This window comes from Lepisosteus oculatus, chromosome 3 (genome assembly GCF_040954835.1).
Source record: "Lepisosteus oculatus isolate fLepOcu1 chromosome 3, fLepOcu1.hap2, whole genome shotgun sequence".
Taxonomy (NCBI): domain Eukaryota; kingdom Metazoa; phylum Chordata; class Actinopteri; order Semionotiformes; family Lepisosteidae; genus Lepisosteus; species Lepisosteus oculatus.
In genome coordinates this window covers 1,122,305-1,149,443 of record NC_090698.1, presented here as the reverse complement: position 1 = coordinate 1,149,443, position 27,139 = coordinate 1,122,305, and the positions used below count along the sequence as shown (strand labels likewise).

Sequence of the window (27,139 nt, the reverse complement as noted above, 5' to 3'; positions counted from 1 at the left end):
TGGGGGGGAGAAGCAGGGTGATGGAACCCAGCCCTCCATCAGAAGCAGGGTGACAGTGTCGGGGGAGCGGAGTGGCCCCACACCCCTGAACCCAGCCTGTAACCCTGAGGGGTGTTTATGGCGAGGGGACCCAGCTCACCCCTGGGCGGAGCACTGAGGACAGACTGCTGCACAGCTGGGAGGAATCTGCGCAGACCAGCGAGATCTTGACTGGACTTTCTACAGCTGGGAAACACACCTGTTTGAGACTCTTCCAACAGAAGAGCACAGGCAGCTGAAGAGCTGTGAGCTGAAGAGGGAGATTCTGCAGGCTGGAATTAGCTACAGGAATTGCAGTGGAAAGCTCAAGGCTTCGGCCAGCCCAAAAAGGAAACTCTACATGGGTTTGTCCTGCTCAACCCCCTAGGAGGAGAGGGACCCGTTCAGAACCCTTCTTGCAGCTCAAGGACCTTTTGAGATGTGTGGAGATCCGAGATGGCCAGCTGAGGGGTCCAGACGGTTCCCGAGGTGCGGGATGAGCCACAGTCGGCGGCGGAGGTTAGGGAGGAGACGTTGTCCTGGCCTAGACCTCCACAGTGGGAAGAGGTCGGAACACCCAGCTGTTGGCCTGTGCCCCCGATGCCTCTGGGGGGTCGCCATGGGGCAGATGACACTGCCTTTCCTGAGAGAGGGTGTCACCTGGGCCAGCACAACCTGCACCCTCTCCAGGCTCCTGCGGGGTGCAAGCTGGGGTGCTGGGGTGCTGGGGGTGACTGGGGCCCGGCTCCTTCAGCCTGTCCTGTTTGAGCTGATTTCTGCTGTTGTGAACTAGAGGCTGATAAACAGCCACTAATTGCTTAACAATAGTCATAGTGGGGATTTGTGATTGATTTGAAGGGGGTAGGAGTTTATTTGGTAATATAAATAATTAAATGCTACAGTTTAAAAGGATTTCGTGGTGGTGGTTGAGTTCTTAATGAGCCTCACTACAGGAGGTTGTTAGTATGTACTGACTCATTGTGGTCAAGATTTAAAATGGAACAGCTGGAACTGCGTGAGTATTGTGGTTTTTGAATAATCAAGGAAATGGCAATTGAATTATATTAATAATAAGAAGAGGTTTATTATCATGATAAAACATGGAAAACATTCATTTTGTAGCATTCACAGCTAATTTTGTATACAATAATTGATGCACAGTCTATAGTATTATGCTTCTTTAGAATCTGTGGGCGTCTTCAGACAGCCCTGCGCAGTGGCAAATAACATTATACTGTAGCTGTACAATACATTAACACAGGGGTTCCCAGTCCTGCTCCTGGTGTTCCACCACATGCTGAATCTCATTCCTCAACAACTTAATCAGATCATTTAAGCCTTACGCAATCCAAGAAGGTACTTCAGTTGAATATTTGCGTTTTATTTCTAGTCACAAGTTAGGGATTTTATTTCACTTACAAAATAAAACAGTAAAACTCCAACATGTTTAAGAGCTGGGAACAAACAGTGCAGATTAATCTTTAAGTCAATGAAGAGTTTGATTGTGTAACTGAGGGCTCGGCTGGAACAGAAATCATCAGGTGTGGGTCACCAGGCCCAGGATTGGGAATCACTGCTCTAAACCAGCACAGATGAATCAGCTTACACCAGTTGATAACATACACCGTTGGACAAGTCTTGTACAAACCCCTCTTTGCTCCTAAATTTGATTGTTCCATTCTAGCTGCTACTGGCTTGAGCTTGATGATTGTCGGTCTGTTCACAGCATCTCACATTGCATAAGACTGATGGTTACTAGTCCACAAACTGGGCTGTCTGTGGTGGATGCAAACACCAGTGCTGAGTATGCACTATTGCACATCAGTCTGCTCATCTGTATGTACAGGTCGCACTTGTTCAGTATAAGGCTCTGTGGAGCACAACACAGTGCAGACTAGAGATCTCGTCCTCTTTCTGGGGAGCATGCAGGAAGTTCAATTGTTCGTCGGGGAGTCTGCAGGAGGGACTACAGAGTCCTTCCATATTGCAGCTTCCTGTTGCACCAATAACAACCGTAAGGATGGCCATTCATTTTCATCATGCTCTTGCAGTATGTGATGCTCAAGATCACAGTTGCAGACTGTTTTGTTTGTGTCTGCTCCGTTTTGTGCCTGGTGTTGTGTAGAGGCTGATCTCGAGAATGGTAGAGACCTGTGTTAATGTTGGCAGTAACATAAAACTCTTTCTTGTAATATTTAATCAAAATTAAAATAATACATTCACAGTAGCAATACAGACAACCACAGAACAACAGTTTAGTGCGTGTTCTAGTCTCCTCCTGGCAGGATCAGGCCACAGTGGGAGAGCCTGCAGGAAGCCGAAGGGACCAAAACTTCTACTGCTTTCAAGTCAAGTTCAGTTTTACTGCAGCACCAAATCCTCCAATCTGGTGAGAGACTTTATGAAGTGGTTTGAGGTTATATTTTATTTTTTTATTTTTTAATTCACTCCCCTTACTAAGAGATAATACTGATTGTAAGGATGAAGAGATGGTCTCAATCACAAATACTTTTCTGAAGATTTTCACACATATTTGGAAGCAGTAACGCTAACTGCACCCATGCTACTGCACTAGTGCCAGGAGCAGTTAAGGCTGTAGGGAGGCAGTGTACTGTCACAGGCCTGAAGCTCTACACTCTCCTTGCAGTCCTTCACCTGCTTGCCCAGCCTGCCACATCTAAAAACTGCCATCTGATTCTGAAGGCTATTCACAGTATATACTGTATGGAAATATAGATGTGTGCAAATATTACATTTAAGATATAAAACAGATTACAGCGATATATGTGCTGCACAGCAGTAAAGGTCAAGATGGAGCCAGAATTATGCCATGCATAATGTGACTACCTGTCATTTGGTATTAGGAAATTTATTAAGCATTTTTAAAATGAAAATAAACCAGAAATGGTACGCATACATTCACAGTGATTAGTGTTCCATTCATTTCTGAATTCCAGGACTGAAATTCAGAATGAAATTAGATAGTTGAAATAGAATAACAGGGAGAAGTCAGGGGTAATGGTGTGAAGTGATCAATAGAGTTTGATTCTGTTTAACCAATCAGAGATTGGGATTTCACTAAGCTGTGCTTTGGATGTATAATATATATATACTGATGGAAAAAAGAAACACAACATCTCCTCCTGCACACTCTGGCCCTCCTGTCTGCGTGGAACAGGCTGGAGAGTGACTCATGCCACTGCTGACCGGTCTATCGCAGCCTCTGTCTGGCCCAAGCCAGTCGGGTGTGACATCTAGAAGGCATGAGCAGAGGGCCCCTGACAGGTCGCCTTGCTCTAAGGCCAACAGCATGGAGCTTCACTGCTCTGTCACTGATGTGGCCATTGTGTCTGCTGGCAGTTTCAGCAGCAGTACAGGTGGCAGATCTGAAACGATCTCTCAGATGGACCAGTCTGATGTGTCGGTCCTGCTCTCTAGTGTGGTCACTCGTGGGCGACTGGATCTTGGACGGTCATTTGTCCTGCCGGTCTGCTGAAACCTTCTCTGCAGTCGGGACACAGTGGAGTGGCTTAAACTCCACAGTGTCTGGCAACGCTGGCACATGACATCCTGCCTGCAGCGTGCCAGTGGTCCTCTCCCTTGCTTCTGGTGATGTTCTAGGCATTATTGAATGCACAGAAAACTGACTAAGTGTGATTCTTTTCATGCAGTGACCTAAGCTTTGAATTTAAGGCCTTTTTAAAGGGGACCTGATCAGGCATTGTTCCACCTGGACCTCGTTGGGTAAAAGTGCACCTAACGAGCTTTCATGTGATTGGCAAGTTACAATGCCTCACTGCACAAGCTGTATTGCTGGTCAGAGGGCTTAAAACACATTGACATCTTTTTGTGAAAGTACATAAGCTATAACTGTAGTATTCTCTTTCCAGAAACTGTTGCGTTTCTTTTTTCCATCAGTGTATTTGTAACTCTTTCAGTGTTGACGACAGCTTCACTGTTATCCATGGGTCACAGCTCACTTTAACTGGTAATAAGAGGTCCATTTATGCCTCTTAGATACATGAATAAATGTATAATCTATTTGAAAACAAGCACCACTGTCTTCTACAGTATAGAAACACCTGCAGCATGCCCTACATGATGGACAAGGATGCTCATCATGATGCTGGCGTCTGCTTTATGCTGGGTGTCAGGACATCCAACTCACTGACAATACAAAGTCAGCTAATTTGACTATTTCAGGGCTCTGTGTAACTGCAATGAGCCATTAAAATAAAAATAAAAACATTCCAATCCAATCCTGCCAGAATATTTGACTTTTCTACATTAGCACCATTCTTTTCAAACTTTGTTTAAAAACACATCTCATTTCTCTTGGCTAGTTATTATTCAAATCAGATGTTTTTTAACAATTGTACATGTTTTGGTAAAATATACCTTCATCAGAATGTTTTGATGATGGGCAATTGTTGGAATGCATTTTGGATTAGATTTTTCTGGGTGTATGTTCTTTTTCTCTTTTGTATTCCCAGAATTATTACTCACCACAAAATGTTTCACAGGAAAAATATTGACCACTCAAGACACCATAAGTAACAAAATCCCTTCCCCCTTCACGAAGAAAAATGATAAGAAATGGCTCGGGGCCTAATGGCTTGTAAACAACCCAGACCTGTTATACACTAAAGACCCTTCAGGGTAAAAGAAGTCAAGGTTGATTTATGAAGATACATAGTGCAAAGGCTCAGTAAAGTCACATTAAAGTTCGCTAACAGATAAGGAAATGTGTGGTACTAATATAATGCAAAAATACATAAATGATTAATTAACATAATTTGGAAGCCTGAAAAAGTGACTCAAAGGCTCTTCATTCATTAAGGAGGCTTACTTCCCGAGCTCTGAAGGCCTTTCTGGGTGGTGTGAGAGGCCAGGGCTGTCACGGCTTGCACCTGGCTCTCCGCTGCGCCAGGCTGTGCAGCGCGCTGGGGGACAGGAGTGGAGCGATGTAGACAGAGTCCCCGGCGCTGAGGGCGGGCTGCTCCTGCAGCTGGCCCGTGAGACAGAAGGCATAGCTCCTGTCCAGCGCCAATGGGGGGCAGCCACAGTGGTCAAGCTGGACCGCAGCGAGCTTCTCCCAGATCTGCAGTGCTCCACTGTGGCTCGCTAACACCTCGATGACCCTGGTCAGTCTGTAAACAATGCGGCTGCCCCTGATCGTCATTCCTGTGACTTGACCTACAAGGACTACGTGGTGAGAGTTGAGGAAGAAAACAAGAAAGAACCAAATCAGAGAGTGTTTCTGAGCTGTGCTCCTGGCACGAGGGTGTGACTGACGAGATGCCGTTCCTCTCTGTATCAGTACATAGCAATTCTAACACATTTCACACCGTCAGAGCTGGGACCCTCTGTGATCCCCACTGTGGACCAAGCAAGGACCGCTGTGTGACTCACTGGAGTCAAAGCTTGATTCACACCCTGCAGAATTCTTTAGACTTACAGTACCCAGTAGGCCAAACAGTCTCTTCTTAAGCAGTTCCATAACTTCTGTATATCAGCTTTATCAGATTCACCGTAATTGTTGCATGCAAACCCATTAAATCCAGTTTGTTTAAGTGAATGAAGTATTCATTCTGTCCTAGCTCACAACCTCACAAGACCTGGAGAATCCAGCAAAGCCCACCCCAGCCTCTTGCTCACCTGTGGCGTTACAGACAGCAGACTGGCTCATGTCCTCCAGCTGCATCAGCACACATTCTCCTGCAAGACACAGTCGTGGGGTTCAGTTAATGCCCTGGTCAGTGCTCCTGGCACAATAGTAATAATCATTACACTATTACACTTATATAGCTCCATTCAAAGCTATACAGGTAATGGGGACTCCCCTCCACCACCATGTAGCCCCACCTGGATGATGCAACAGCAGCCAGAGTGCACCAGTGTCCCCATCACTATACTGGGGCATTTGGACCCACCTAGACCGCAGGGTGAGCACCCACTACTGGTCCAGGAGGTCACCCTCCCAAATACTGACCAAGCTCACACCTGCTGAGCTTCAGTGGGCTGCCAGTTGTGAGTTGCAGCACGTAAGTGGTGCCCCTGTTATATGGCAAGTATAACAGGGACAGAGGATTTGCCCCGATATGCACACTAGCGGTGCTGCGCTCCAGTCTGCAGGGGCCCTGTTTTTCAATCTGGGCGTCACCAGGTGCTCCGAAGTGCACATCGGAGCGGACTGCGCTGAGGAGAATTCTGGTGACGTTTTACTCTCTGACCTACAGTTTCAAAGGGGAGAGAAGTTGCTGCGGAGGATAAAATATCCACGTGTCAGGAAAGTTGAACTTTTTTTACAGTTTTAAAACTCATGATATTTTATGTAGAAACATAATTTCTACTTTAGATTAATAATGTATGTATTCTAGGTACGGGAATTTGTCATAAAGCTTTTATTTCGTCACCCTGTTTAATCAATATTCATTTGCCTGCGGTGTATTTTGTACACGGAATATTTCATAATACACGTATTTAATAGTATAAAGCTTTCGGGTGCAATATTTCCAAATGCAAATGGTTACCGCTGACCCTCAGCACGACCCTGCGGAGGGTGATTTGTGTGGCTGTCCATGGGGAACCTCCCCCTACGCCAGCCGTCCAGGAAACCTGGCCCATGTTTCACCAGTCCTTTCCGTGGTCTTGCGCAGGTCAACCCAGTATCCTATCATCTGGCACTCCCTCCCACTCTTAAGATCCACCCTACCTTTTACATTTCCCTCCTCAAACTATTCCACAGATCCTCCTTGTCAAAGCCCGAGCCTAGTCTCCCACCTGACAGTCATCCAGCCTACACTATTCACCGAATCGTGCACTCCCGCTGGTACTGAGGCTCTCTACACTACCTGGTAGATTGGGAAAGCTACGGACCAGAGGAAAGATCCTGGGTTCCGGAAGGAAACAAAATCCTGGACTGCGATCTGATTCGAGATTTTCATCAAGCCTTGCCAGACTGACCAGCCAGGGTGTCGGAAGCTGCCCGTAGAGGGGGGAGGGTACTGTTATAACCACATTCCGCACACACCTTCACTAATTACCTCATTTTCCAATCACGCCTCAGCTCTCCGGTATTAAAACCCTCTTCTCTTGGTATTGGAGTCCCTGACTTGTCAGCTTGTCAGGATTTTTCTGGATCGTCTCAGATCTGAACTAAACACTCCGCATAGGATTGGTCCCTGTACTCTCGTTATGGGGAGAGGTGACATGAAATACATTCAGCAGTACAAAGCTTTGAATAAACGGATAGCGGTATTTCCAAATTTTCCAAATTTTCCCCAATTCCCCAAGTCGAGCAGCTCAACAGGAATGGACACGATGCATCACTACCTTTGTGCAGGGACAGATGCGATGACATTCAATTTCATCAGACTGCGAATACTGACATGCACATCTTCACCCCGAGCCATGACAAACAGCACGCTGTCATGTGAGGTGCACATTGTCCTTTGGTTTTTCCCTCTAGCCTAAGGAGTTGTGGGAGTCTAGAACGAGGTACCCAGTTCTTGAAGCTGATACTTGCTGTTGCTGAAGTCAATGCAGATCAATTACAGTAGCGTCTAGCTACTAAGAGCTATGTGAATTGAATGCCCTCCCGATTTGATCAGTTTTGTTATTTGTTACATTTGCTGCATGTTGCATTCTGAATCCCAATTTAGAGACATACAAATATGCAAATGAATCTCTGTGGAACTGCAGTGGCCTTGGTGCTGCACTGTGGCCCAGGGGCTTGAAGAGCTCCATACTCAAGTCCTGCAGGGTCTGACTGGCCTCGCAGTTGTCGTGCTTCTAGCCCATACTGACTGGCCACCCCCCATTGCCCAGGAAACACCTGAACAGCTGCATAGGTAGATATGGAAATGCTGCAGCTGCTTGGAAACTTTAACTTACTCCTGTGTATAAGCACACTGCCATACGAAAATAGAACACGTGTGTTGCAGGCCAAGCTCCACTGGTGATGCCAGGACTGTGTGACAGCTGATGACGACATGAGAGCTGGGTTCTGACTTGTCTCTTGAGCATAAATACAGCACAGTGTTGGGAAAACCCCCCTGACTCAGCATGACTAACTTGGCTTCCTGCCAACTTTTTCAGAACTAGTTTTCCTTGCATCTGAACATGTTGTGTTTCATGTGGTGAGAAACTGGAGGCAATTAGTGTCATATTACCATGGCTCCTATGGGAAATACAGTATTGATCATTGTTATGGTAGTTTTTCCTGGTAACTCTTCTAGTCTTGGCAGAGATAAGATCTCTGAACATCCAAAGAAAACAATGTTTAAAAGCTCCAGTGTGAAAGGGAGAAGAAAAGACTTCTGAAACTGCAACATTACCACACTCTGACAGTAGTGTCCCCCAGCAGATTGATGAACAGGCCTGGCCATGCAGATCTGCAATCCCTTTAACATGCCACCCCACATGATAGTTAGAGTTAGGGCGGTGCAGTGGCTCTGTGGCTAAGGATATGCGCCTGTGGCTGGAAGGTTGCCAGTTCAAATCCTGCGGCAGGCAGAGGAATCCTACTCCATTGGGCCCCTGAGCAAGGCCCTTGACCCCAACTGCTCCAGAGTCACCATACGAATGGCTGCCCTGTGCTCTGACCCCAAGCTTCTCTCTACCCCTCTGTGTGCCTGTGTGTCTCATGGAGAGCAAGAAATTGTTTATAGCTAGTAAAGTGATCTTCTATTATCACACACCCCAGGGCAGCACCCTGCGTTTTCACTTCAGAAGAAAGTGGTTTGGTTCTTTCATGCCATCGACTCACGCAGTGTTACAATACCAGTGGGTTTGCATGGTTATGTTGTCGCTTTTGCTTTGGGATGTGCTGCTCATTAAGCCCCGGCGCCCCTCCGCTGTGCTCCCTGCGGCCCCTGACTGACCTGGCGCGGCCCCGCGCGGCTGGCGGCCCCGGGAGAGGCGGTGGGCACAGCAGGACTCGCGGGACGTGTTGTAGGGCGTGTGGCCGCAGCAGGCCAGCCCCGGGGCCCTCCTGAAGGAGACCTGCTGGGTCTCGGAGGCGCAGCAGCTGTGGGTGTCCGTGTCCACGAGGAGGCTCCCGCAGCAGCGGAGAGACGCAGCCCCCCGAGGGACCCTGTGGAGCGTGTCTCCGCAGCAGCGGGTCTCGGGGTCCAGGGGGTCGTAGGCCCAGGCGCCGCAGCACTCGGCCTGCGAGTGGTGTCTGGGCCAGGGCTGCCTGTCACACACACAGACACCGTCACATTTCCGCCCTGCTAGAAGGATCCGTTCGTCAAGAGAAACGCAAAGCATTGACACTGCACAACATTTCGATCGACTGCAGCAACGTTTCTTTCAGCACAGCTCAGTCATGAGGCGTTTGCTGTAAAATGAAGGGGAGCTTACAGAAACAAAACAGACCCACATTCTCTGTTGCTACCACCTCAATGAACCAAAGAGGGTGTATGATAGCCCCAGAAACCCTTGAACCTCATTATTTGACATTCGTTAAACTCCTACTGTAGTAGCATGGAGTACCCCTCCAAGCTGGGGTATGCGAAAAGATCATTCCTAATGCAAGAAATTGTAAAGGGTTAATAAAGTAATGTTGTTGTGTTGTGTTGACAGTGACAGTGAAGTCATGATGCTGCACAGAGACACACGGTAATGCATTACACAAACTGTAGAAGTCATGATGACGAGGTTTCCGAGCAGTCTAGAGGTGCTCCACTGTGGCGCTGTCGGCAGGAGCTCACCTGCGCCCCCTGCAGCAGACCTCTGTGTCCGGGCGGTAGGTGTGCTGGCCGCAGCAGTGCTCGTGTGTAGTGCGGTGAACCAGCCCGGCGCACACCGTCTCCAGGGCAGGGTTGTAGGGGATCCCCCCCTGACACTCCCGCTCCCCGGCAGACACTCTGTGCAGCGTGTGGTTGCAGCAGATCAACCCGCCATCGTTCTGGAGGTAACTGCCTTCCCCGAGGCGCTGAGGGGAAACGTGAAATGACACAGGAACAATGCGGAGAGTTGGACGTTTAGGGGATTTAAAAAAAAGTTCATTGAAATCAAATTCTTTTTGGCATTAAAACTTTTGCTATTTAATATAAACTTTTTTATTTAATATGAACTTTTTTCTTCTGCTACTCTTTTGTCTGTTCCCTTGCTTGCAGCAGTCTGAGAAGGCCTATGCCAATTGAAACATTAATCTATAAATGGCACGCCCCAGGCTGGGCGTGGCTTGCTGCCTGTGGTTGCCCTGGGTAACTGCAGCATCCCCACGAGCGCTCGTATCCGAGCCTGAATCCCCACTAATTCCGTGCTCTGACATGGAGCAGGAACCTGTCATTGTGAGATCCTGATTCTCCAAAACACCGCTTTCTTCCGGCTTGCGGATACTCCTCACACTCGGCGCTGAATTTAGCAGCGTCCCAGTCCAGTCAGCCGCATGGCAGCAGACTCCCTCTCCTCCCGAATCCCTGCGCCCGGCTGGAAGCCCGCCCGCGGCAGCCCGAGTCCCACCCGCCAGTGCGCTCCAGACAGCCAAGGCGTTCTTTATTCTGTAGCCGTCGCGATGAAAAAACACAGCGTTTCCTTCCCTTTCTCACGGGGCTCAGAAACGTCGTGGTGGAATGCTGACCTGCCACTCGCTCAGCTCATGCGTCTGGCCAGAGCAGCAGAAGTCAGTCTCAGGATTGTAGCCTTTTCCATTGCAGCACCGACCTCCATTCAAAGCAGTGCCTGTGAATTACACATCAGCAGGGCTTACAGAACACGGTTACATGGAAGATTTAGCAAAGCCACGCGAGCATTCTCAAAGACCATGCCTGCTTGCTCCACGACTGGGGGCTGGTGGGAAGCTGGGCTGCACAGTGGTGTGTTGGTGGAGACAAACTGGTCAGCAGGGAGGGGTCACTTGCTTCAGAAAAGCTCTGTGCCGCATCCTCTGATCACACGCAAACAATCCCTTACCAAGCTGTAAAATACCAGTGAATTAAGTCTGTGTGAAGCAGCTCTGTGGCAAAACATTCTAGAAGCAGAACTGGCTGCCACCTTTTGTGTTGAACTGACTCATTCATGAACAGCAAAGTGGTGATCACCAAAGATTTTAGTACAAAGTTACGTGTACTAAAATGTAGGCTACTACGCTCATCATGATCAGATACATGCCAAGTATATTGTAATGCAGACGGCCGCCATTGCAGGCTGTCTTACCAGCGCGGTGACGTCACCGCCCTTCCCTGTGGATAGCAGGGACCGCAGCCGCTGGGCTGACGGGAGATTTCCCTTTGGCTTAAGAGGCTGGGTCTACAACTGCAAAATTGCAATTGTAAAGAAATAATCAGAGGTGACAAGGTCATGTGATTTCTGTGCTCTTGACCTCTTTGCAGCCTTTACCTGTTGTTTCATGAACTGTCCCATTGCAGCAGGTCTGGCCGGGCCCGTATGGCTCCCCCTTGTGTTCGGAGTTGATGCAGCAGCGCTGGGAAATGGGGTCAAAGTGAGCATTCCTGCCACACATGCTGAGGCGCGCATCGCTTCCCCTCTTTCTGCACACAGGAGAGAAAACCAGACATTTTTCACGTCAAAACATAGATGTCCATTTGCAATAAGAGGACTGTCTACCATGGACAGTGACACAAGAGGACACTGCCCTGTACACAGCAGATAAAGTGTCTTTTGAATTAACTACAGTAGGTCTGGAAAGCTTAAGTAAAAGATCCGGCCTAGTGGTTCACATTCAGGCATCTGATGAGCTCCTGTAAGTCTACAGAGTGCTCTAGCTCATGCAAGGTCCTCCTGTATCTCGGATACAATCAGCTCTGCACCAGGAAACCATAAAGTGCTCCTCTCTGTTGGTCACAAGCTCCCTAAACCCCCTGACACTCTGCTCTCTCTTCCACACCTGACCTCTGTGCTAGGTTTTTGTAATTCTTTCAATCCAAGACCGATGCTATAAATCTACAGTTATCTGAATCAAGCCTGAGCCTTGTACCTGACTCCAAGAACTATTTGAGCCCTAACTTTTCCACTGATATTCCCTCTGTACCAGATTTTTCTGAACTGAGCTGAACTTAGATCAACTTACAAAAATTATTAACAGCTGTAAAACAACTTTTTATTGCCTACTCTAGATCCAATTTCTGCCCCTTTACTGAAAGCTTACCTGCCAGACATCTGACCTATAATTGTCAATATTGTCAACAGTTCCCTTTCCAACTTTAAAGACTGCATCAGTCACTCCAATACTAAAGAAACCTGGCTTGGATTCTGATATAATAATGAACTACAGACTCATCTCTAAATGACCATTTCTATCTAAGGTTTCGGGATGCTTGGTGCTCAGCAATCACAGGCTCACATAACAGCTACTGCTTTGTTTGAACCCTTCCAGTCCAGTTTTCACTCTAGATAGATAGATAATACTTTATTAATCCCGTAGGGAAATCATGGTCCTGAGACTGCTCTTGTCAGGGCCGTGAATGGTTTGTTTTTGTGTCTCAATCAGGGGCTATAAGTATTTAAAATAATAATTGCTTACACTTATATAGCCCTTTTCTGGACACTCCACTTAAAGCTCTTTACAGGTCATGGGGATCCCCTCCACCACCCCCAGTCTGCAGCCCCACCTGGATGATGCGCCAGTACGCTCCCCCACACACCAGCTCTCAGTGGGGAGGAGAGCAGAGTGATGAAGCCAGTTCAGAGATGGGGATTATTGGGAGGCCATGATTAATACAGGACAGGGGAAAATATGTCCAGGACGCCAGGGTAACACCCCTACTCTTTTTCAGAAATGCCCTGGGATTTTTAATGACCACAGAGAGTCAGAACCTCAGTTTTACGTCTCGTCCAAATGAATGACACCTTTTTACAGTATAGTGTATTATGTACAGATAAGATAACATCACTTTATTGGCCCTATACAATTTCTTGCATTAGGAATTTGTCTTTCACAGACCCCAGCTTGCTCTCCATGAGACACACAGACAGGGAGAGAAGCTTGGGGTCAGAGCGCAGGGTCAGCCATTTATATGGCGCCCCTGGAGCAGCTGGGGTTAAGGGCCTTGCTCAGGGGCCCAGTGGAGTAGGATTCCTCTGGCGTCCGCGGGATTTGAGCCCGGCAACCTTCCAGCCAAAGGCGCAGATCCTGAGCCAGAGTGTCACTGCTCTGCCCCTACATACAGCATCCTTGGGTTTGGAGAGGTGCTTTATAAATACATTTTTTCTACTTTTCTGGTACTTCCAATGGTTCCAATAAAATCTTGATAAATGACCCAATAGCGACATGTATGGGTTACCATCTGAGCAACAGTCTCATTTGCTATACTGGTAAAGGAATGAAACCTCTCTTCTAAGGTAAACAAGACATGACCCTTCAGGCAACATTCGGCTTTCTGCTGACATGAACATGCAGCACTCGTGTTGCTCACCTGAAGGAAACCCAGAAGTGTTTGATAAGCTTTACCTGACTAACTCTCCAAGACACTGGTGTTGCGTTGTGTTGAACCAGGCCTGCCCACAACAGGCCATGTCATCCAGCTTCAGGTAGAGCTGCCCCCCGCAACACAAACTCTCTCGGCTGTCAAACTTATTCAGGGCTCCTCCACACTCTTCAACATACGCCACCGGTACAATCTTGCCATGCAGACATACCTACAAACAACACACAATCACAATCAAAACATAAAAAACAGGAAATACTCATCTTACAGGCCTTCAGTCCTCTCCATTGCAACACAAGTTGCTTGAGAGGTGAGCTGATGATCAGCAGGCAGCAGGCCCTGCGGTGAGGGGCACTGCTCTGGAGGGAGAGTCTCAAGGCTGGACTTAACTTGGAATGCCAAGGGCTAGACTACCTGAGTTTAGAAAAGTGCAGCTGACAGTATATGCACTGGGAATACAAAAGTGTTCAATCGACGTCTTACCGAGGAAAGAGAGTTGTACTGATTGCTTCCACACATCTTCAGATTAGAACAGCTCTTTCCCTCCAGCTCCGGGACTTCCTCGTGGATTACCCCTAGCAAGCCAACAACACGTCAGGGACTCACGTCTGCCTCCTCACCTGTACAGGTACAGCTCTCCTTTCCACGCAGAAACTCAGTAGCTCCCAGCAGCCTCGCTGGGAAGAGTCATCAGAGAACTAGTTACTCCTGGCTTAAAGAAAACCTGTTTGGCAGCTGGTAGACCAATACCTTCAGAAGCATAGTTCTTGGTACCTAGAACCAAGCAGCATAGCTCTTGGTACCTAAATTAAAATGGTAAAATGCAAATTACTGCACCGGTACCTGACCTCATGTGTTCTGGTAGTGCTAACAATTCCAAGAATCAAGCTTTCATTGACATGTTTTATAACAAAATATTTTCTTTCTTTCTTAAATACTGAAGGAAAGCAATGACTATGTGAGAGAATTTTCCTTGCAAAATGTCTTCATACAAACTACAGACATTTTGCATGGAATGAATAATATAAAATATTGATTTATTTGAATGAAGGTATCTGTTTTATTTAATATTTTATTGTTTTCATTTTTTATATTTTTGTTCATGCAGAGATTGAGTTTTGATGTCATCTGTACATTTCAAAGCAGCTTTGACATGACTCCAGATGAGACTGCAATGTTCATGTCCTGCTTCAAGTGTTTTTATAGCAATTATGAAAGCAGAATCATGAAAACATTTAAACAGGTACTGTAGAAAACAAGATCTGGTTTGTCAGTGAAGTACACCATCTAGCCTTCACTAACCGCATTATATCTGCAGCATATGTTTCCTTGAAAGGGGCTTCGCTGTTAAGAGCCACGATGCGACTGAACAGTTAGCAAGAGCATTCGTCCTCACCGTTACAGCAGCTGGCGTTCAGCGGGTTGTAGGTGCGGTAGGGAGTGCTAGCATTGCCACAGCACCTCACAGTCCTTGTGTAGACGTTGAGGTCCTCACAGCAGAAATGAGTCTCGTTGTCGTACTGCCTGTCACCGCAGAGCAAGGCGTGTGGCGTTTCCTTTTTGATAACCTTACTCAGATGATGAATGCATAACTCACTTGTTATATTGTAGAGAGCTGCAAGAGGAACAGGGTTTTGTCACGATCGGCATCCCTCCTCTCCCACCCTTTCGTATTTTAGTTGGTCATGTGCACCTGCTTCCTGTTTTGTGTCTCATTATTTAAGTTGGGTGCTCTCGCTATTCCTGGCTCAGCACTGGAAGACGCCCGGAGGTCCGCCTACCAGGAGACCCGACGGCACAGGCTTCACCTTGGCGTCCTGAGTCCGGGGCTCGGAGCGCCTGGCCTCATTACCCTGGTTTAATTCCCTGTCCCTGTTCTGGATCCCATTCTGGATTTTAACCTTGTTTGTATTGTCCTGGATGGATTCCCAGGTTTTGGACTCTGGACTGCGCTCTGGATTCCCCCTTGGACTGTCTGGATCTGTCTGCCTGCGCCACGCCCCCGAGCACCGGATCACCGTCGTCACGCCCCCCTGTCTGTCAACCCCTGATCCTGTCTTTCCCTGATGTCCTTCTCCACTTACTTCCGGATTATACCGTCTGCATAGGGTCCTGAACTACTGGCTCCCGTTACAGGTTTTATCGGAGGAACCCGGTGACGTTTCCCCAGGAGCTGAAGGAGCAGAAGGACCTGCTGCCTGTACCTTGTCCGCAGCACCGCAGGCCGGGCTGCTGGTCCCAGAGTTTGCCGCCGCAGCAGACCTGGTAGCGAGGGTTGTAGGGCTCAGAGCCGCAGCACTGCGAGATCAGGCCGCTGAGCTTCTCAGACACAACCCCTGAGCGACAGAAAAACCACACAGCATGAACAGAGGACAAATGGGAAAACACCTCTGAGTTTGGGCTTTTTCTGCTGGTGTCACTTTATGCAGATTGCCAGAGACACAGCTTGGTTTGTTACTTCAGCAGGAAATCACAGGGCTGCACTGTTCTTAAGGTTTTTCCCTCCTTGTCTGCTGGATAATTCTTGATCTTGTATGTTTTCTGGTAGAGGAAGATTTATACTACGAATTCCACAAAGACGATTATCAGAAGAAGTCAGGTGTGAATTGCTCTGTAACCTGTGATGTTGGCTTGTCATTTTACTTGGTTTCCTCAATGACACAACACACTTCTGTCAGACAGTCAGAATATACGTGACTGTAATTAGCCTAAATTGCCCAAAATAATGATTACCAGCACTTATAATCAAGCTTTTTACCTCTGGTATCCCTGGAGAAATAAATTGCAACTGAGTTTTCATGACGTTTCAGTCAACTGAATGTCAATCCTCTGACTCATCCAAAACATGTATCTACACACTAATGAAAAATTACAATTCTATTACTTGATAGTGGGTTTCCATTGGAAGAACGACAAAGTAAATCAGAAGACATTATCAGGTACTATACTGGGTACCTTACTTATTCAACTCATTGCCCTGTATGGCAGTGAAGTGTGGGGTCCATTAACAGACCAGGATTAAAAGGGACAAACACCTCATAGAAACTGCACATGGAAGTCCTCCAGGTTCAGAGAAAAACTCAGAATAATGGAGGCCAGTATCCATTACTTATCAGCATAAAAAGAGCAATCAAATATTGGTTACATCTGAGAAATGGTGACCAGAATTCGTACCACCACAAGACCCAGAGAGCTGAGCCAAGCCTGGAGAAGTGCCCCCTCAGCCAGCTGGTCCTGAAGCTCACTGACAGCAACCAGCCTCAGGACAGCACAGCTACAGCAACACCCATCAAAATCAACCAAATCAAAGCACAAAGCAAACACCACTACCTCACCCAATGGGACACACACACAAACACAACACCTGGCTGCCTAGAGAGGACAGGCTGTGCTCCCACTGCCAGCGGGGAGAAATAGAGACAGGGAGACACTTTCTGTGGCACTGTGACAAATATTCTGGGATGAGACGAACATTCTTTCCAAAAATAACAAATTTAATCCCAGATTTCTATGTGTTGTAGGTTGTATGTGAGTGTCCTATCATGTATTTGTATTAGAAATGACCGTAGATGTTGTGTTGAACTTGATTGTATGCTTTGGCAACACGTACTTTACTGGTCATGCAAATAAAGCTGTTTGAATGTGATACTGGGCTCATTGCAGGTGCTTGTCAGATAAGTCATGGCTGAGCTTTGACTCAGTGCACGTCTGCACACTCCTGCCTTTCAAACACTTGTGGATACCAGCCTGAGACGAGTCACATGTCAGAGGGGCGGCAGTACCTGCGCAGCAGGAGGCGCTGTGCCTGCTGTACAGCTCTCCTTTGCAGCAGCTCACTCCTGTGATGTTGACGATCTGAGCGTTGCAGCAGGTCTGCCAGGCGGGATCAAAGGTGCTGAACCCACAGCAGGCACTGCCCTGCTGTCTCTTCAGAACCCGGCCGTCCTCACAGCACACCTCCTCGAACCTGCAACAGCCAGGCTTGGGTGAACGCCACTGCGCAGAGCCAGCAGTACTTACCCTGCCTGTGGCCCCAGGTGTGAGAACCTGCAGAAGGCTGAAGAACACTTGAAGAAGGCTCCACGGCCGAAATGTTCTGTTTTCTTTCTTCTCTTTTCGGCATGGAACAAAACTTTTACTTTTACTTACACTTACTTACTGACGCAGCTACCCACCCGAACGTATTATTATTATTAAGATGTTTCAATACGTGTCCGGCAAGCCAGTACATAAAGACATTGCAGTAGCTGCCAGCAAAGGCCCTCTAACAATGGGGTGGTAATTAGTCAATTACATTATTGATGAAGGGTTTAGGTCTTAGATTAGATTATGGATGAGAGTTTAATTTTGGGGGGAGTTAAATCTTTCAGCTCTCTGTACTAAAGTGTTGTGAACTTAACTTTAACAGCCTCCTGGAACTGCTCAAGCCCAGGGTGGGTCTCTCAACACAAATAACACTGCAAGATCCCAGAAAGATGAGCTTGGTTCTCTGGAACAGCTGAGAGACAGTCTTAGTTGCAGAAGTGCTCTCAGACTGTCACGTAACTTTTTTCCATTGCTGACAAGTTTTGGCTGGTATCCCATATACAATAATATTTCTATTATGATTATAGACTCAGACATCAGAAAGCAGGAAAACCACAAGTGTTTAGCCAGAGTAATTCCCTAATTCCTCTGTTCCAGTGCCCAATAACTTGACATGCGATGAAACAAGACCTCACAAAAGTAAAGTACCTGTGGTAGGGCCTCTGATCACCTTAATCAGCCACTGTTCCTGTGGTAGGGCCTCTGATCACCTTAATCAGCCACTGTACCTGTGGTAGGGCCTCTGATCACCTTAATCAGCCACTGTTCCTGTGGTAGGGCCTCTGATCACCTTAATCAGCCACTGTTCCTGTGGTAGGGCCTCTGATCACCTTAATCAGCCACTGTACCTGTGGTAGGGCCTCTGATCACCTTAATCAGCCACTGTACCTGTGGTTGGGCCTCTGATCACCTTAATCAGCCACTCTACCTGTGGTAGGGCCTCTGATCACCTTAATCAGCCACTGTACCTGTGGTAGGGCCTCTGATCACCTTAATCAGACACTGTACCTGTGGTAGGGCCTCTGATCACCTTAATCCGCCACTCTACCTGTGGTAGGGCCTCTGATCACCTTAATCCGCCACTGTACCTCTGGTAGGGCCTCTGATCACCTTAATCAGCCACTGTACCTGTGGTAGGGCCTCTGATCACCTTAATCAGCCACTGTACCTGTGGTAGGGCCTCTGATCACCTTAATCAGCCACTGTACCTGTGGTAGGGCCTCTGATCACCTTAATCAGCCACTCTACCTGTGGTAGGGCCTCTGATCACCTTAATCAGCCACTGTACCTGTGGTAGGGCCTCTGATCACCTTAATCAGCCACTGTACCTGTGGTAGGGCCTCTGATCACCTTAATCAGCCACTGTACCTGTGGTAGGGCTTCTGATCACTTTAATCAGCCACTGTACCTGTGGTAGGGCCTCTGATCACCTTAATCCGCCACTGTACCTGTGGTAGGGCCTCTGATCACCTTAATCCGCCACTGTACCTGTGGTAGGGCCTCTGATCACCTTAATCAGCCACTCTACCTGTGGTAGGGCCTCTGATCACCTTAATCAGCCACTGTACCTGTGGTAGGGCCTCTGATCACCTTAATCAGCCACTGTACCTGTGGTAGGGCCTCTGATCACCTTAATCAGCCACTGTACCTGTGGTAGGGCCTCTGATCACCTTAATCAGCCACTGTACCTGTGGTAGGGCCTCTGATCACCTTAATCAGCCACTGTACCTGTGGTAGGGCTTCTGATCACCTTAATCCACCACTGTACCTGTGGTAGGGCCTCTGATCACCTTAATCAGACACTGTACCTGTGGTAGGGCCTCTGATCACCTTAATCAGCCACTGTACCTGTGGTAGGGCTTCTGATCACCTTAATCAGCCACTGTACCTGTGGTAGGGCCTCTGATCACCTTAATCAGCCACTGTACCTGTGGTAGGGCCTCTCCCCGCAGCAGCCCGTGTTCCTGTCTCTCGGGAAGCAGCCGAGTCCGCAGCATGTCCGCTGGCTGCCGAGCTGTGCTGTGAGAAAGCGCACAAGCTTCAGCCGAAAGGGGCTGAGAAATACAGGAGGCTTCGTCTCAAGAGCCCGACACTTCCCCCTAAGGCAGCGAAATCTCTTCACTTACACCACTTCAGCGGGGGTTACGTTAACTGTCAATAAGGCTTTAGAAGCGCCTTGAGTTTGGCAAAAGCTCATGAATAAAAACGCTTTGCCATTACACAAGCGTGTGAGTGCATCAATCGTGAGCCCCGTGTGCGCGGATACGCAAATTCGACAGCGCGAAAGCGACGAGGTGTTAAAGAATTCAAACAACACGGGTGGTCTCTGATCTGGAGGAGAGAGCGCTAATTCCTCTGGACTAATGCGCGACAGAAGGGGGCGGGCTAATAGTGATGCATCTAGACTCTTTAAAATGTTCGAAGTTCCGCGGTGCGACAGGCGCCGCACCTGTGAGCTCGTCCTCTGCAGCTGACTGAGCCCCCGGGCGCTGTCGTTCAGCCTAGTTCACTGAAACCGCTCCTTGATACTTTTCATTTCGCTAATTATGCAGTCAAAACCAGTCCTCCAGTGGTTTTAGAGTTTATCATACCTCACTCCCGGTGGCGGAAAAATCCGTTTCGATCGTGGCGATAGAGGCACATTCACATTGATTATTGGTTAGAAATCACAGATATGGAAACGAACAGTAGTCGCTGTTTTAAGGCTACTGCAAATGTCTCCACAAAAACAGCGGGTTTTATGGAAATCATGGTTTTCATCTTCCAAAATCTTGATCAGGATAATTTAATGCTGATGTTATAAGATTAAATTTATTCTGTAAGATATCCCTTTCATTAACAATGCTTGTAGCGATAAAGACTGAGTCTGTCTCCTGGGATAACGGATTTAGGGCGTTTAGTGCAGGAATTAGAGGTGATGACTTTCAATGTGATTAGCAGTTCGATAAATTATAAATAAATAATAATAAATAAATTACAAGGTGACAGTTGCAGCAGGCGGCCGGTGGAGTGGCAGAGGGTCGTGGGGAGTCTCCACGGAGCTCCGGGTTCACCCTCGCACCCGGAGCCCACAGCCCGGAGCCCGGAGCCCACAGCGCTTCCTCGGTTTGCGACCAAGGACGCTCGGTACTGCTTCGGCTGTTGCTGTTATGCCTTATTGCAGGCCCACTGCTTTAAACCATGCATTTATATTTCTTAAATTGCTGTTTTCAGGTCGATTATTACTGTGTAAATCTTTTTCGATCAAGGTATGAAATTAATGAATGAAAGTTCTCAGTAAACCAATAAACCAATTAACTCACCGCTCCCAAGAACCGACGGGCTCAGCACCAGTATCACAGCGGACACTGCAAAAAGTAATTCGAATAAACACTAATGAACGTTTATCCCTGATATTCCTACATTCACCTTCTGAACTTTAATTTGATTGTTGTACAATTATCGCTTCAAAAACAACCGAGATTTTCCCTAACGTACCCATAAAACAATTCCAAGTTCGCAATTAAGCACAAACATGAAACACTTTGAAAGCAGTGACTGATATCACTGTGTACATCATCGTCATTAGATCGCAGTACAGTACCTTGCAGACAGTCGTAGAATGGCATTGTTATTTCTTTCGGGATAGCCTCTGAATGAATAAAAAGGATTCCCCACAGAAATTTATAGTCACAAACAGAGGGGCGTATGGCATAGTTTTTAATGCTCATCTCTTTCATCCGGGGTTGTTTATAAAAAAGCAATCGCGTTATGAAGAAGATATGCATTACACAGCTCACTGTTAACACCCGAGGCATTCCGAGGTGCCACCGCCTCCCCGGCACGCCATGAACTTTCGCGACGAGAGTTAATTACTGTTTTCACAGCCCGCATCCCCATGAAAACACAGACTTTCGGCTTTTACAGAATTGAAAGATCTTGTAGGACAGATGAGCCCCAAGAATCACCTTCAGTGAAGAGGCTGGAGCTGCACGACCGTCCTTTCACACCGAAGGGGCTCAACCGCTGACCTGATCGCTGTGTGCTTCACGCTCTTTCTGTGCGTGGCGAGAAATCGACCTGTGCTCCTTCCCACACACTTTTAATGTTCACTTTCATTGTTGAATTATTGAATTAAGTCATCTCACAATAGCCCTCGGAAAACAATCCGATGTCTTTATAGATAACGGGGATTTTCCAATGGGAACTTGTAGGTCACTTATTTAAAACATAAAACGTCCCCAACAAAAAGAGCCATTCTTGCATCTGGCCTGTTTGGAAGTAGCTGGTCGAACCCAGGACCTCACCAGATGCCAGGATATCAGCTTCAACAGCAGGGCTGCATAGTTTCGCCAATACTCCCACACCCCTCTGGGTAAAGAAACGCCTGCTGGTTTAGTGTGTACTTCCTTATAGTTTCCACCTGTGTCCTCTGGGTCTTCACGGATTGTGAATCTCTGCATCTGTAGGATATTCTCTTCAGACCAGGAATGTACCTGACTGCTTTTCTCTGGATTGATTTCAAACCACAATATTCTATAGCCCTTTATTAAAATTAAATAATTTTAATACAATATTCCTTGATTTAAATTTTATATTTTTAATTATAGTCAGATTTAACTTTACTTCAGTGTTTTATTTTAATTTTGTCTTTGTTTTGAAGCCACCAATTTCAGCAGGAGTACGGGTGGCAGATCTGAAACGATCTCTCAGATGGACCAGTCTGATGTGACGGTCCTGCTCTCCAGTGTGGTCACTCGTGGGCGACTGGATCTTGGACGGTCATCTGTCCTGCCGGTCTGCTGGAACCTTCTCTGCAGTCGGGACACAGTGGAGTGGCTTAAACTCCACAGTGTCTGGCAACGCTGGCACATGACATCCTGCCTGCAGCGTGCCAGTGGTCCTCTCCCTTGCTTCTGGTGACATCGAGGCATTATGGAATGCACAGAAAACTGACTAAGTGTGATTCTTTTCATGCAGTGACCTAAGCTTTGAATTTAAGACCTTTTAAAAGGTGACCTGATCAGGCATTGTTCCACCTGGACCTCGTTGGGTAAAAGTGCACCTAACGAGCTTCCGTGTGATTGGCAAGTTACAATGCCTCACTGCACAAGCTGTATTGCTGGTCAGAGGGCTTAAAACACATTGACATCTTTTTGTGAAAGTACATAAGCTATAACTGTAGTATTCTCTTTCCAGAAACTGTTGCGTTTCTTTTTTCCATCAGTGTATATTTTAGCTGTCCTAGAACACAGCCCGTGCCAGTCTTTACACTTGGAGTACAACTTTTATAGGTTGACTGTTTGAGAACCATTCTAGGCAACAAGTATTCTTCTTCAGAGAACTCAGAGGGTGGGGCTTTTCTTGACAACAGCCTTTATTCTTCCAGTTAGAACATGTTGCAGTCATATTATTTTCTGAGTATATACAGTATTTCTGGTTTTATTTTTACCAGAGGCTGAATACTGTTTCTTTCTTTTTCTGAGAATATTGTCAATATTTTTGTGCTACAGTTTCATTGCCTTCGGATGGTCACACTTCTGATGGATGGTAACACATACTGTCAGCCTTTCCTATATGGATAGAACCAGTGACGGTGTCATCGGTAGTGGGCACGGGTCCACTGGCTCCAGGTGTGACAGTGTCAATAGGTGGCAGTCATTGGGGGGGCATGGCCAGGGCGAACACATCCAAGGAGCCCAGGGGGGAAATCCAAAAGCCCAAATGGGGTGATCCAGCTGAGACAGGACAGAACAGAGTTTAAAAACAGACCCAGATCTGGTACAGGGACGGGGAATAAAAACGGGATGACGAGGTGCTCTGAGCCCCGGACGCAGCTGGTCAGGACGCCGACAGGAAGCCTGTGCCCTCAAGCTATTGAACATTTTAATTCCCATATCTGTTTCGCCGTGAAGTGATGAACCAGCGTGTGTCGGCACGGGCCTGCGGTGCTGGGAAAGGGAGGTAAGCCCGCCCTGCCTTGGGCTCGCTGGCCTGTGCTCCTGGCTCCTCAGCGGGCTGCCCCCCAGGCCTGCGCGGGAGCTCGGGAACAGGAATCCACACTGCAGCCGAGAGGGCGGCACCCCCTGCTCCAAGGCTCAGCCACTGCGGTGGGCGGCTTCCCTGGAGGCTGGAGCTTTGCCATGCAGCCCCTTTCCTTTTGTCACCCGGGACACGTCTTTGCCTTTTTTCTCTCGCTGCTGACCAGCTAGGGCTATCGAAGCCCCACCAGCCAGTAATCAGTTATTCTATTAGCATCACTTTTTACTTCACCTTCCCTCCCGAGCGCAGCAGCCGATCCCCCACCAGTCGGTCCCCGGCCCCCTGCACCTGGGCTCAGCCCAAGCCCCACCCCTGTGGCTGTGTCCAGCCGCACTGTCACATCATGTGTGTGTGATTGATAGATACCTGATCTCTGAAATCTGTTCTGCTTATCAGCCTTGAAATTTGCTTTTAGACTGGCAAATAGATTGTACATTTATTCAAAACGGGAATTCCCCTGACAGAGGGACACATTGCCACGTCATACCTCTTGGAAACTTGCTCTAGCTGGCGGACCAGCTGCCCCTGGGGTTTCATTCCAGGTTACCTTCACACTTGGAATCTGTCCTGGTTTTCAATGTACAATATGTCATGGTAGATATTTTGGCAACATTGCAAATATTTTAAAAACTGTTTTTCCTCTGATTCTTCTAGAATTCAACCTCTATGTGGGAGTTTCTACTTATGACTCAAAAAGCTTGACTTCTTTTTCATTCCCTCCCTTGTCTCTTCATGTTAAGATATTTCCCATTTTGCCAAAGCATTCTTCTCCTCTGTCTGGAGGGTTATCATTTCCTTGGCAACTTGAAAGGCAGACAGTTTTTGTCTCCCAAAATCAAAACTTAAATGGAATATTTTACGTTAGCTGAAAGCTTCTGCATTTACCTCTTTAGAAAAGATTATTGTCACCAGCTATATCACTCTGAAACTCAGAACTAGCAGCCAACTGAAGCCGAGCCTTCAGTGTGTGAGCTTGGCCACTACCTGGCTGAGAGGCCTCCTGGCAAAGCTAAGATTGCTGCTGGTTAGTGGGATCAGTAGGGAGCTCTCACCCTGCGCTCATGCCTCAGTATAGTGACGGAGACACTATACTGTAAAAAAGGTGCAGTCCTTTGGGTGAGACATAAAATAGAGGTCCTCAGAGCGATTGTCCTGATGTTCCGGACAGTAAATACCCCGGAATGAAGTCGTGTCTTGACAGAAGGAGGGCCAGCTGAGGGCGGTCCAGGTTCCTCAGTCTGAACTCTCTCACTTCATCTGCCTTCACTATTTTAAAGTCCACTCTACTGAAAGTCCTCAAAATGTCCACCTAAAGCCAATATTTTGGTACTCACAGATTTAAACAATGCCACCTATTTTTTAAGTAATTTACTTTTTGGGAAAATTCCCCCTATTTTTCAGATGCTTTTTTGTGAATCAACCTAATGATTTCAATTGTGTCAAAAATAGTAGGAAACTGTAAGTGATGTCCCCCCACACCGTCAGTGGCTCCCCTTCCGCATGTCCGAGAGGCCAGAGCTGCAGCGCCGGCCCAGCCAGGCCCCCTCAGCACGGGCCCAAGCAGTGGCCCACCTTCTCATGTAGTATCATTAAAAAGCACTTTACAGGAAAATGAAAAAAACAAACAAACAAAAACAAAACAAACAAAAACAGTAAAACAAACAAAAACAGTAACTAAGATAGGAAATAAAATTTGCACAAAGGACACGAAGGATTTGAAATGCAGTAGTACAAGATTCAAGCCTATATGGGATGATAATAAATACAGGTTGTGCAGCAGACATTACACCGCAGAAATGTTCAAATGTGATCTTCATGCAGAGTGAACGAGTAAGTTGTATTTGTCTGTAAAACCGTCTCAAAGTTGAAAACAATATTTCTATGGGATTAAAAGAGATCTATCCACGAACCTGCTTGTTTACCATGCAATAGGCCTGCTTCAGGTCACCAGAACTTTGGTTGCCCCATTCTGAACTGCAGGCAATGACAGCAACAGGGTGCTGCACATATCTGGAAATTGTGTCTATTTTGTGATGTAAAATGTAAAAACGTGTACATTTTTCTTTTATTGTGGTTTGAAATGTACTCAATTCTAATTCTTTCAAACGCCGAAATATAAAAATAGCAATGCAGTCAGAAAGGTACTGAGGTGCCCAAGCCAAGTAGCCACTTGAGCAGGAGGATTTTGATGTCGACACAAAGCCTGACAGGAAGCCAGTGCAACGATTCCAGGATAGGAGTAATGTGACCACTTACACTAGACCTGGTCAGGATTCTGGCTGACAAATTCTGGACATACTTTGTCCAGTTTTTTAGTGTGCAATTATTTTCTAAAGTTTGTTTTAGTGTGGATTAAGGTACCCCAGCAAGTAGGGCATTGCAATTATCAAGTTTGGAAAAGATGAATGTGTTAACCAGCTCTTCTGCTACAGTCATAGACAACATAGGATGTAGTCTGGCGATACTTCTGTGACGGAAGAATTATGTTTTTACAATATTTTCCATGTGGATCAAATGTTAAGCCTGGATCAAATATAACCCCCAAATTCTTCAATTTAGATTGGGATTCAACCACAGTGACATCCACAGAGGGTTAGTGCACTGGCTCTAGACAGTAGCTGGAAGGTGCAGAAAAGCATGACCACCATCCTCATGCCACTGCTACTTCAGGATCTCCCTTGGCTCACCTTGCTCAGGAAGGCCAGTCACCTTGTTTTTACGTCATGAGAGGGCACCTTGACTGCAGGCTCAGTCTAGTCACAATATACCTTTGGATGTGAAATTAAGTGAGCCTCCACTGGCACCTCGTCCGACAAAACCGCAGTAGCTGCAAGCCAGAGGAAAGGTAGACATCAGCTGACAAATCACAGTGAGACGGAAGAGTAATCATCTGCAACAGATCCTCACAAGGAAACTTGATGTTTCAAGTCATTCAATTTTTGCTTTCAATTTTCTGAAGGTGATGAGAAAAGATTAAAATACTCTATATATGTATACAATGTAGGTAAGGAGAAGAAAAGTGGTTTGAAACTTCTAGTGCTGTTTCCAGGTACCATAGGCTGAGCACTGTAATCCAGATAACACCATCTGAAGTCATCATCTGATATTCATTTAATTTTCCCAAATGGCGCAGTGGCATCACAAGCTTCACAGGAGGCTGCTCATGAGTTTGATCCTGTCAGTGCTGTCTCTCCTGACTGACTGGAACTCTCAGGACTGAAAAATGGTGAATGAAGCTTGTGAGTGTGAATTCTGGGAAGAGAAAACTGTAAAAGAGAGCATGGGCATCTTTCTGCAGCTAACACCATGATGCAACTGCTGGTTTATTTTTTTCAAAATATCGAAAAAACAATAAATTCCAGTTTCTGTTTCTTTGGAACATGTCTGTGCTTAATGCAGGTGTTGCACCCTTCCTGCTGCCTTATTGTGGAATGGTTATTCCTACAGTTCAGTCTGAGAAAGTGTTCTAACAACAACTAAATAAACAAGAAATAGATCGGACGTTCCATGAGGATTATTATTGTCTCCCAAGTCCTCTGCTGCTTGTTTGTACGTGATCTAGAAATAATTGAGGGAAAATCTTTTGTTGCGCAATCATCTTAAAATAAGAATTCATC

The 27,139-nt window shown here is 46.9% G+C and overlaps 1 protein-coding gene across 1 annotated transcript; it reads right to left on the bottom strand.

Moving 5' to 3' along the window:
• Positions 1 to 1,126: 1,126 nt before the first annotated feature.
• On the bottom strand, positions 1,127 to 21,265 carry LOC107076641 (uncharacterized). The gene is made up of 14 exons (XM_015340962.2): positions 21,085 to 21,265; positions 20,804 to 20,848; positions 19,430 to 19,520; positions 17,198 to 17,382; positions 15,620 to 15,751; positions 14,812 to 15,030; positions 13,899 to 13,990; positions 13,439 to 13,626; positions 11,368 to 11,519; positions 10,610 to 10,710; positions 9,735 to 9,958; positions 8,904 to 9,217; positions 5,677 to 5,736; positions 1,127 to 5,223 (listed from the first exon to the last, which is right to left on the bottom strand). Exons 1-14 carry the CDS (start codon positions 21,218 to 21,220, stop codon positions 4,916 to 4,918), a joined length of 2,247 nt encoding a protein of 748 aa, XP_015196448.2. The 5' UTR covers positions 21,221 to 21,265; the 3' UTR covers positions 1,127 to 4,915.
• Between the last annotated feature and the right edge of the window lie 5,874 nt (positions 21,266 to 27,139).